The sequence below is a fragment of the Girardinichthys multiradiatus genome, chromosome 18, assembly GCF_021462225.1.
Source record: "Girardinichthys multiradiatus isolate DD_20200921_A chromosome 18, DD_fGirMul_XY1, whole genome shotgun sequence".
NCBI classification, from domain to species: Eukaryota; Metazoa; Chordata; class Actinopteri; order Cyprinodontiformes; family Goodeidae; genus Girardinichthys; species Girardinichthys multiradiatus.
The window spans coordinates 24955773-24967860 of record NC_061810.1 but is presented as its reverse complement, the minus strand read 5'-3'; the positions used below and the strand labels follow the sequence as shown (position 1 = coordinate 24967860).

General features: G+C 37.2%; 1 protein-coding gene across 3 annotated transcripts in view; it reads left to right on the top strand.

Moving 5' to 3' along the window:
* zgc:172282 (leucine-rich repeat and fibronectin type III domain-containing protein 1-like protein) overlaps positions 1-12088 on the top strand; it is a 295974-nt gene that overhangs the window by 164343 nt on the left and 119543 nt on the right. For all 3 annotated transcript variants that reach the window (XM_047392237.1, XM_047392238.1, XM_047392239.1), the window contains exons 3-7: positions 1636-1852; positions 9035-9186; positions 9289-9542; positions 9639-9882; positions 9980-10137. In XM_047392237.1, the coding sequence (XP_047248193.1) occupies positions 1660-1852; positions 9035-9186; positions 9289-9542; positions 9639-9882; positions 9980-10137 (1001 nt within the window). In that variant the 5' untranslated portion in view covers positions 1636-1659. The remainder of the gene's footprint in view (positions 1-1635; positions 1853-9034; positions 9187-9288; positions 9543-9638; positions 9883-9979; positions 10138-12088) is intronic.

Sequence of the window (12088 nt, the reverse complement as noted above, 5' to 3'; positions counted from 1 at the left end):
CATGGCCTTATTGCCTTCAACATTTTGTCCCTTTAGTTAAGAGAGTCAGTCTATGTGTGTTCTATGAAGGCCTCAGAAGACATAAAAGAACATTATTGAACAAAAAGCATCATGACCAAGGAACACAGCAGACAGGTCAGAAATAAAATTATGGAGAAGTTTAAAGCAGAGTTAGGTTATAAAATAATATCACAAGCTTTAAGCATTTAACATACCACTGTACAATCTGTCATTTGAAAATGGAAAAAGTATATCTAATGCATGGCCGTTAACCTAAACTGACAGGCTGAGATGGGCTGCATTAGTGTATGGGAGAGAGGCAAGATTATGGAATTATTGCAAGAAAGTCACAAAGCCCCGTCTGAAATTTCTTGTGACATGTAATGGCAAACATGTGGAAGATGCTCTGCTAAGATGATAACTAATTTTTACCTCTTGACACACATATAAAATTAACATCCTGAAAACACCGTTCCTTTAATGAATGTTATGTTGGTGGCAGTATCATGCTGTGGTTCTGTTTTTCGTCTGCAAGGCTATCCTGGAAAAAAAAAACAACAAAACAACACAAAAAACTGTCAGAGGCTTTATAAGACTTGGGACTGGGATTGAGACTCACAATCCAGCAGGTTTATGACCCGAAACATAAAGCCAGCGCTACAGTAGTATGGGTCATGCCCATTCCTGTATTAGAAGAGCCAAAATCTAAATCTAATTGAGAATTTATAGGAAGATTTGAAAATGAATGGAAAGAAGAATGGACAAACATTCTGAACAAACAACACTCTCTCAATGTGCAAAGGTGGTAGAGATATACTCCAAGAGGCTGGAACTGCAGCGAAAGATGGTTCCACAAAGTATTGAGGAAGAGGTTCTGAAAACAAATGCACGACACATTTTCAGATTTTTATCTGTTAAAGGAATTATCAAAACAGATCACTTTGCTTTCACTTCACAATTAGGCATTTTCTTTCACAAAAATCAGTAAAAGATATTGAAGTTTGTGGTTCTTGTGTCAGAAAAAGTGAAAAAATTAAGGGGTCTTAATATTTTTGCAATGCACTGGGGATGTGAAGCTATTTTGCAGAAAACGTTGCTTCAAAGAAATACGGTCTTAAAACGACATGTTTACGCCAAATATTTAATGATTTCTCAGAAGAATCAAACTGACCAGAATATTCCGCTCTGCTTTTATTGATCTCTTATGGTGCGTGGTGGGAAAACAACACATTTTCTCGCTTGCCAGATCTACAATAGCAGATGTGGTTCAGCAAAATAATGCAGTGAAACAATGTTTGCAAAAGAACAGGAAAGAATGTGTTCTATTATTAATGATTCCCCTTTTCTTAATAAACTTTGCTGGCAGTTGAAGTTTGAAGAATTTCCTCCCAAACTATTAAAATAGATGCCATGCTGTAAAGGTCCTGCAGTAAATAGTAGCTTAACAACATGATGTTTAAACGCTGGCAGATTTACCAAGCTTGCAGAGATAACCTGTATGCTTGTTTACCTGAGCAAATAATTGTGGAGTTCAGTGATTCACCCTGGTTTGTCTCTTCCTGGGGGTGCTTTGCTGTAGCAGTACCATTGTCATTCTCCACTTTAATTCAGTCCTCCATTCTTTGTGTCTTCCAGTTGCCCTGTTTCCTGGGGAGGATAATGGAACGGCTGTGGTTCTCTTTGCTGTTGCTGGCAGCAGCATGCAGGGGACAGCCGTGTCCAAAACGCTGCATGTGCCAGAGCCTTTCTCCATCACTCGCTATCCTCTGCTCCAAAACAGGCCTGCTCTTTGTTCCTGCTGCCATTGACCGACGCACAGTGGAGCTACGACTTCAAGAAAACTTCATAACAGGTACCATACCTACTGGTTTCATTTAAACTGATAAACAGCTAAAATTCAAATTACATATTTGCATACCCATTTATTTATCTTGGTGTGTTGTTCATTTTAAACTAACTAATACATTCAGTGTTGTGTTGATATTTGGTACCATATTTACTTTATCTCTAACTTGCGGAAACAATTTATTTACAGGGAATACAAATGCCAGCTTCTCTTTGTTCTGTTCCCTGAAAAAAAACAAAAAAACATTCTTTGTCATAATTCATAGTAGTCCTACTTAATGTAAGTACCTTTTTATTGTTTTGATTATTTTGGCCAAGCTAATCTCATTTATGATTCTTTTACATCTTTCATCAAAAAGCTTTTTTCTGTTACTTTGAAACATGCCTATTTTTAAGAACTGCTATTGCTTGATCCTTTTATTACTTATCCTTACTCACATTAAGTCTGTTATCCACAATCCATTAAAACAAAGGACATTCAAATTTAAATAACGTATTCCTACTCTTTCATTCTGCAGAAAGATGCTAAGCAGAGTTTGCTTTCATTTAAAAACCTTGCAGTTGCAGCTAGAAAGTAATTTATTTAAATGTTTGAATTCAAAAAGTGAAACTAATTGTTTCATTACTAAAGGAATGAAATGTGTTAAGCATTTATTTCTCGTGATTTTGATGATTATGGGTTACAGCCAATATAAACCCAAACATAACGCCAAGGTTTTTTACTTTATTACCGGAGGTCTATTTAATGCCATCCAGGTTAAGTGATTGACTAAGCAGTTTCTTTTTTAAAGACTCCAGTCCAAAAAAGACAACTTCTGTCTTGTCTGAATTTAGAAGCAGAAAATTTAAAGTAATCGACGTTTTTATATCTTCAAGACATGCTTGTAGTCTATCTAACTGGTTGGGCTCATCAGGATTTATGGACAAGTAAAGCTGAGTATCATCAGCGCAACAGTGAAAATTTATCCCATGCTGCCTCATAATTTTACATATTGGAAGCATATATGTAGTAAAGAGAATTGGCCCAAGTACTGAACCCTGTGGTACTCCACAATTAATCATGGAGTTTGAAGATGATTTATCATTTACATGAACAAACTGGAATTTGTCAGACAAATACGATTTAAACCAGCCTAGCGCTGTTCCCCTGATCCCTACAGAATATTCCAGCCTTTCTAAGAGAATATTGTTTTCGACTGTATCAAATGCAGCACTGAGATCTAACAGAACCAAGTACACAAGTCCATTATCTGAGGCTATAAGAATATAATTAATGACTTTCAGCAGAGCTGTTTCAATGCTATGATGAGCTCTGAAGCCTGACTGAAACTCTTCAAACAGGTCATTGCTGTGTAAATGCTCACACATTTGATTAGAAACTATTTTCTCAAAATTTTAGATAAGAATGGAAGATTGGATATAGGTCTGTATTTTTTTAAGTCATCTTGATCAAGCGAAGTTTTCTTAAGCAAAGGTTTATTTACAGCTACCTTAAAAGCTTGTGGTACATATCCATTTACTAAGGATAGATTGAAACTATCTAAAATGGGGCTGGTAATCAGAGGGAACACTTCCTTAAATAATTTGGTCAGGATTGGGTCTAACATACAAGTTGAAGGTTTAGATGAAGCTAATATTTCTGATAACTCAGGAAGCTCCACAGGATCAAAACAGTCCAAACACAGATCAGGTTCTACAGTTACCTCCAATGTTGTATCACTTGCTGAGGATGAAGTAATCATCTTCGGCAGTATGTCAAAGATTTTATTTTTAATAGAATCAATTTTCTTTAAGAAGAATCCCATAAAGTCAGGACTGCTGAGAGCTAAGGGAATGGATGGCTCAACAGAGCTATGAGTCTGTAAGTTTAGCAACTGTACTAAAGAGAAACTTAGGATTATTCTTGTTCTCTCCTATTAATGACAAATAAGCTATTCTTGCTTGGCGAAGTGTCTTTTTATACAACAGTAGTCTATTTTTCCAGATTAAGTAGGAATCCTCTAGGTGTGTAGAGCGCCATTTTCTCTCCAATTTTCTAACATTGTGCTTTACAATACGCAGCTCTGAATTAAACCAGGGAGCCAGCCTCCTATGAATAATTACTTTCCTTTTCAAGGGGGCTGCATTGTCTAATGCACCACGCAATGATGATGTAACACTATCAACAAGAGAATCAATTTGTGAAGGGGAAGAAACAAAATTATTGCCCTCCACTGTGTTTTTTCTGTGATAATGAGGAAATTATAAGTGGAACAGATTCTTCTTTAAAGGTTGTTATAGCATTTTCTGATAATGATCTACTATAATGAAATTTTCTTTCAAGTGTGGAATACTAAATTAAACTGAAAGGTTATTAAAAAATGGTCAGACAGGACAGGTTTATGAGAAAATATTGTAATGTCCTTACACCCAATATCATGTGTCAGCACAAGGTCCAGAGAATGAAGACAAAGGTGGGTAGGTTTGTTAATGTTTTGAGCAAAGCCAATTGAGTCTACGATAGCATTAAAGGCTGTATTTAGGCTATCACTTTGAGTGTCACCATGAATGTTAAAATCCCCCACTATAATAACCTTATCTGTATTTAACACTAAATCAGATAAAAGGTCTGAAAACTGATCTAAAAATTTTATTTGTCATTGAGTAAGAGCCTGGTGTACGGCACAAAACAACAAACAAGTTGTTTTAGTGCTTTGCAATTTGGATGAGGAAAACTAAAGATTAAATATTCAAATAAGTTGTAGCTATTGATTGGTCTGGGACTAATCAATAAATCGGACTGAAATATGGTTGCTAATCCTCCTCCTCGCCCAGTATTCCGAGGAATGTTTAAATAATTAAGATAAATGCATGGATAAGTATTTTAACATCCTGCTGGGACAATAGTCCTTTAATCCTGCAAGTGTTCTTCAGGTGACAGAAGGTCGACTTAGTATTTGTCTGTATGTGCCTCTGCAAGTTCAGGTCTGAGTTCATGACAACACACAGATCTGATAAGTGGATTTCCAGCTGTAATAACTGAAGCTGTGGGCTGACTCTTGATCACTCTTCCCTTGGTCCAAAACTAATTACTTCAGTTTAGTTTCTTATTTATTTCTGTATTCTGTATATTTTAGTTTATCGTCTTGGATCAGTTTTGGTCTTTTTCCCTCTTGGTTTGTAATTTTCTGTATGTCTAGTTTAGTACCCTCTGTGGTAATTATTCACTTCCCCTTAGTCTCCCTGTTTTGATCTCCCCCACAGCTGTTCAATATCCCCCTAATTAGCTCAACCTGCATCTATTGTCATTTGCCACCCTTTTTTCTGCATTTTATCTCTCTTTTTTTCATTGTTCATTGCTGTTTTCTCCCAATACCCTGCCGATGCCTAATGTCATGTTCTGCTTGTTCAAGCCCTGTAAATTTGTTTCTGTTTTCTTAATCAAGTCTTCAGCATGTTCATTCCAAGTTTATGTCTGCGATTTGGTCCAACTTATATTGTAGATTAAAATTTATTGGACAAACCTCCAACACATGAACTGAACTAAAGCTGCAAGCCATGACAGAGCCTGTCATGTTTTAAAGATGCTTACTGTTGTAATTTTCACCTTACTATTATGATAATGATCTGTGTCATCAGAATTGTTTTGTTTTGTTTGGTTCTGATGTAATTTGGAAAGCTTAAGCTTTTCCTTTCTGGGTCCCTTTCATAGGAAAGACAGCCACCTTTCCAAAGAGATGATTTTGCCTTACAAAATGATTACGCTTCGGCAACCAACAAACAGATCAAACGAATTTCCATATTTATAATTCAGGTCTTTCTCAGGTCTTTGCTATGCTCTCCACCTAGTGGTCATGAGAAATTGTAAGCAGATATCTGTTAAGCAAACACCTGGTTAGTAAATGATATTGCTTGCCAGTTTGTTTTTGGTATTTCTTGCAGATTCACTAAAAGAAATAGTAATAAACAGTGATTTGCCTAAAATGCCTAAAGATACAATTAACTTTGTCCTCATCACATTTTGTGTTCGTGCTATGCTGGTTCACCTCTTGAGTAAAAAAAAAAAAACTGTACCCTAGTGTTTATTGACTTAAATATGGTCAAGTGTGAAGATTGGCCAAGAATTATTGAAAAGTAGCCAAAGTATAGAGGATCACTTTGTAAGAGCTTCGGAAAGACTGGAAGAACTGAAACAGGAAATTAATGTACAAAGAAGAAAACATTGTGAGAAACTGGCTCAGTGGACACAAGATATACAGGTCCTTCTCAAAATATTAGCATATTGTGATAAAGTTCATTATTTTCCATAATGTCATGATGAAAATTTAACATTCATATATTTTAGATTCATTGCACACTAACTGAAATATTTCAGGTCTTTTATTGTCTTAATACGGATGATTTTAGCATACAGCTCATGAAAACCCAAAATTCCTATCTCACAAAATTAGCATATCATTAAAAGGGTCTCTAAACGAGCTATGAACCTAATCATCTGAATCAATGAGTTAACTCTAAACACCTGCAAAAGATTCCTGAGGCCTTTAAAACTCCCAGCCTGGTTCATCACTCAAAACCCCAATCATGGGTAAGACTGCCGACCTGACTGCTGTCCAGAAGGCATTCCCCAGGTCAAGCCACTTTTGAACCAGAAACAGCGGAAGAAGCGCCTGACCTGGGCTACAGAGAAGCAGCACTGGACTGTTGCTCAGTGGTCCAAAGTACTTTTTTTGGATGAAAGCAAATTCTGCATGTAATCGGAAATCAAGGTGCCAGAGTCTGGAGGAAGACTGGGGAGAAGGAAATGCCAAAATGCCAGAAGTCCAGTGTCAAGTACCCACAGTCAGTGATGGTCTGGGGTGCCGTGTCAGCTGCTGGTGTTGGTCCACTGTGTTTTATCAAGGGCAGGGTCAATGCAGCTAGCTATCAGGAGATTTTGGAGCACTTCATGCTTCCATCTGCTGAAAAGCTTTATGGAGATGAAGATTTCATTTTTCAGCACGGCCTGGCACCTGCTCACAGTGCCACAACCACTGGTAAATGGTTTACTGACCATGGTATCACAGTGCTCAATTGGCCTGCCAACTTTCCTGACCTGAACCCCATAGAGAATCTGTGGGATATTGTGAAGAGAACGTTGAGAGACTCAAGACCCAACACTCTGGATGAGCTAAAGGCCGCTATCGAAGCATCTTGGGCCTCCATAAGACCTCAGCAGTGCCACAGGCTGATTGCCTCCATGCCACGCCGCATTGAAGCAGTCATTTCTGCAAAAGGATTCCCGACCAAGTATTGAGTGCATAACTGTACATGATTATTTGAAGGTTGACGTTTTTTGTATTAAAAACACTTTTCTTTTATTGGTCGGATGAAATATGCTAATTTTGTGAGATAGGAATTTTGGGTTTTCATGAGCTGTATGCCACAATCATCCATATTAAGACAATAAAATACCTGAAATATTTCAGTTAGTGTGCAATGAATCTAAAATATATGAATGTTCAATTTTCATCATGACATTATGGAAAATAATGAACTTTATCACAATATGCTAATATTTTGAGAAGGACCTGTAGATAAGAGAAAATCACGTTTTTCCCTGCATTAAACATAACGTAACTGATTCTGAGGTCAAGTGATCCTACCCATTGAGCAATTTTTTGATAAAAAAATTGTGGCTAAAATAAGTATCAAACATTTTTGTCAGTTTAAATATTTGTAATGGGGCCACTGATATAAGATTCAGAACATATGTTGGCAAAACCCAAGTAATACACACATACAAAGAAATCGAAGCAGACTAGTCCACAAACAGACTTGAATGTACATCACCCCAAAAACTTAATGCCAAAGGTGAAGTTTCGAACGCAGGATGAATAGAACAATGAACCGAGATGCTCTCAATAAGAATCGGAAACTGGAACTAGTGTGGATTTCCAAGAAATACAACAGTCCCAAACACACAGCCAAGGACACTCTTGATTGGTTTCAGAAAAAGAAAGTAAACCTGCCAGAATGTTAATCACTTGACTTGTATTTAATTGAAAAACGGTGGGAAGAACTAAATATCAGATTGGATAGAAAGGACTACAATAACCTTTAAAGACAGTTTGTGTTGAAGAATGGGTCAAGATTAAACTTTGGCAATGGATGTGACTAGTTTCTCCACACATAAGACACCTTGAAGTTATTATTATCAAAAAAGGGCTTTTCCATAAAGTATTTAATACATGTATACATCTATTTATTGTGTCATTCTATTTTCTTACCCATAGCTTTATTTGTGAACAAATTTATTTGAGAATGAAACATTTGATTTCTTTGTATATATGGATTACCACAGTTGTTTCTGACATCTGGGATGAATTTCAATGGCCTCATTCTAAAATATCTAAATAGAGAAAATGTTGACATGTTCAATACTTGTTGCTTACTGTAAACAATATTTAAATGGTTTATAGAACTCTAGGCAAAATTCTGTACATATTTAGTGCATTACTAACGTAGCTAACCATCAACTATTTATATGCAAATGATTTATGAAGTCCTGAAATTCTCATGTGTATTACTTATGCATTCATTTTTGATTCAAACAAATTAACCACGCTTTTGATTTGTCAGTGGAGTATAATATGTAAATATCTCATCATATTAACAATTATTTTTCACACACTGTTTTTAATGTGACAACATCACTACCAAAAAAAAGGATAAAATCAGTTTATGATCCTAAATCAAATGAAGTAGTCTTTGAGTTATGTTTTATGTTTATTGCCATTGTTTACAGACTTTTTTGTGGATCTTAAAAAATAATAATTTATTAATTTATTCCAGACAGTTTTGCTTGGTCTAAATGTAGTAGAAATATATAGGTTTATATTATGGCTAAAAATAGATGTATCATTGACTCATGTCTAAGTGATGTTTACATATGTTATGTTTTATTGATGCTAATGGCCTTTATTCAAAGTAGTAGTAGACAGAGAAGGAAGAAGACATACAGCATGGTCAGATGGCTGGAAGTCGAATCCCAGAAGCCTGCGTTGAGGACTACTAGGCTTTTCATTTGTGGCACCTGCTCTACTGATACCTGATGCTACATACCTTTTCTTTTTTTTTTTTGTTCGGACTGTCCTAGTCCTACCAAATGTCCCAGTATTTGGCACTCATTTATGGATACATTATTTGTGCTTCTTCTGCTAATTTGCAGCTGTCCGAAGAAAAGACTTTGCCAACATGACCAGCTTGTTACATCTGACACTGTCCAGAAACACCATCAGTCAGATCCTTCCTTCAGCATTCAGTGATCTACGGCGACTGAGAGCCCTCCATTTAGACTCTAACAGGTTAACTGTGATCAAGGTAAAATTTATGGATGGAATAATTATGATGGACAGCAATCAACTTTTAATTACATGACTACATTTTAGGGTCTTATAATCTAATCACATTTTTAATCATCAGGATGACCATTTCAAAGGTCTGACCAACCTTCGCCATCTGATCTTGGCCAATAACCAGCTCCACTCCATATCTCCACATGCCTTTGATGACTTTGTGTCAACTCTGGAAGATCTAGACCTCAGTTACAATAACCTTGACCAGGTGCCCTGGGACACAATTGGGCATCTTACCAATGTCAATACCCTGAATATGGACCATAACCTCATAGAGAATGTTCCACAGGGAGTATTTACCAATCTTCACAAACTGGCCAGGTAAGCACATAAAAATTAACAAATTAACTGAATTGAAAAAATGTTCTCCAGTTTTTCATGATAATTTTTAATTCATCTTTCCCTCTCTATTATCAGGTTGGACATGACTTCCAACAAGCTGAAGAAAATTCCACCAGATCCATTGTTCCTAAGAATTCCAGTATATGCCAAGTCTAAAGGGTCCCCACTCTCTTCTCTTGTGTTGAGTTTTGGTGGTAACCCACTTCATTGCAACTGTGAGCTTTTGTGGTTAAGGAGACTGACCAGAGAAGATGACCTCGAGACATGTGCCTCCCCTCCAGATCTCAGCGCCAAGTACTTTTGGACAATACCTGAAGAGGTTGGTGCTTTTCACCTTTCACTTATAAAAGAAAAAAAAAATATGTACCTTTTAAAATTAAGATTTTCTTACTTTACTTCTTTGATTTTCCTTTTAGGAATTTATTTGTGACCCACCAGTTCTGACTCGAAAGTCACCTCATACTGTTGCTATGGAAGGCCAGCCTGCAAGTCTAAAATGTAAAGCGAATGGTGACCCAGAGCCTGAGGTCCACTGGATCAGTCCCGAAGGCCGTCTTATATCTAATGGCTCCAGGTATCACCTTAATGCCAAATTACTTTTTGTGCCTCCAGTTTGAACATCCATCCATCCATTGTCTTCCAACTATCCGAGATTGGGTCTCGGGGTAACAGGTCCAAGAGGGAATCCTAGACATCCCTATTACCAGCAACATCCTCCAACAGAGGGTGGTATTCCGAGACCAGACAGAATTTATAATCCCTCTAGCGAGTTCTGTCTTCCACTGGGTCTCCTCCCAGTGGCACGTGCCTGGAAAACAGCCAAATGTAGACGGCCAGGGGGCATCCTGATCAGATGCACAAACCTTAAACTGACTCCTTTCAATGCAGAGAAGCAGCAGTTCTACTTTGAGCTCCCCTCAGATGAATGAGCTCTGCACCCTATCTCTAAGGCTGATCTCAGCCACCCTCTAGAAGGTCATGTCGTCCTGGCACCGCTAAACTTCACACACAAGCTCTGGCTCCTTATCTGCCAGCAAGGTGACATTGGACGTCCCTAAAGCCGGATTATGCCAACCGGAGTTAGCATACCAAGTCCCCTGACTTTGTCTGCCACCCAACTTGCATTGCACTCAATCCCAAAGTTCAGGTGGTAACCCCACGTAGAGGGTGTGTCCTGTAGCTTCTTGGGGATGAGCCTGGCTGAGCCCCAGGAGCCAAAGCCCGACCACCAAGTGAGACCCCCTTCCATGCCTGGCTACAGGAAGGGGGCCTGGTCACCCTGTTCCAGTTGCTTAAAACGTTTAAATATTGCTCTGAATGTAGATATGGATATGTTTAGATGACCAGCTGTTATCTTATAGCAATTTCTTGACTCATGAAGAACGTCACATATCTGCCTTACTTGAATGATACATTTTCTTGTCTTTGCCATTTTGAAGTGAGCATTAGAGAAACAAGCCTCTTTATCACATCATATCTCCCATCGTATCTCCCAGGAAAAGAAAGTCAAGAATAACTAGCAAGAAATTCCTTAACCCTGATCAATGGGCAAAAACTATACATTTAACATACTACACATACATTTAATTGTGGCACCAGCAATTTAGATAAACATTTTAAGTTTATGATCGTTGGAGTTTTCCCACTGAAATAAAGTAGTCATATTAAAGGATTCTGCAAAAATTTTATATTTGACATTTTTACTGCAGATAAAGATAATTTATTTACTTTAAAGCATTTTACACCTTCTTCAGTACCAATGAATATGTAAAACTGTGTAGATGTTCAGATCAGAATCTCAACTATGATACCTTTAGTTGGCACATGTGCTTGTGGTTCTACATAGTTTTCTTCATACAACATCCATAATGAAACCACTAATAGTATTTAAAATATAATTCCTAAGCCATGTTTCATCAAAGTTTTTTCATGGCAACATTTGATTTTCAATAGAAATGAAGCCTCAGGGATGTCAATAAGTCAGTTACCCATCAGGCTGTTGATTCTATATGTGGCGAGGGTGGGTGCTAACAGTAAAGGTTGGAATCAACAGCAAGCACTGAAACTACAAGGTACACATCTAAAAATATTTATTAGTAGGGTAACTCTTATTAGCAAGTCATGCCTGTTTGAGAAACACATAAGGAGGGCTTTTGTGTTCTAGAAGTACTGAATTGATCTTGTTAATTTCCATGTTTAAATAAATGTAACAAATTTAGGGCAAGTCAAAATAACATTTTTAATAACACTCTATATGCTGAGTGATCAGCACTTTGTGGTGAAATAGTTACTTAACTGCATTACCCTTTTGTATAAAGAGAGACATTTTTATGATTTTCTTTAAATTCAGAGGTTTAATTACAATAGGATAGCTATGCTTTCAAACAAGTTGGGAAAGCACAGATGATAATGTTATGGCTTTGTAAGCTTATAATTAGTTATTTTTACGATGTTTGAGGTAAATGGAGGCACCTATAGATGTATTTTAAGGTAACTCCTCAACCACACTGCTTCCTCATGTGACA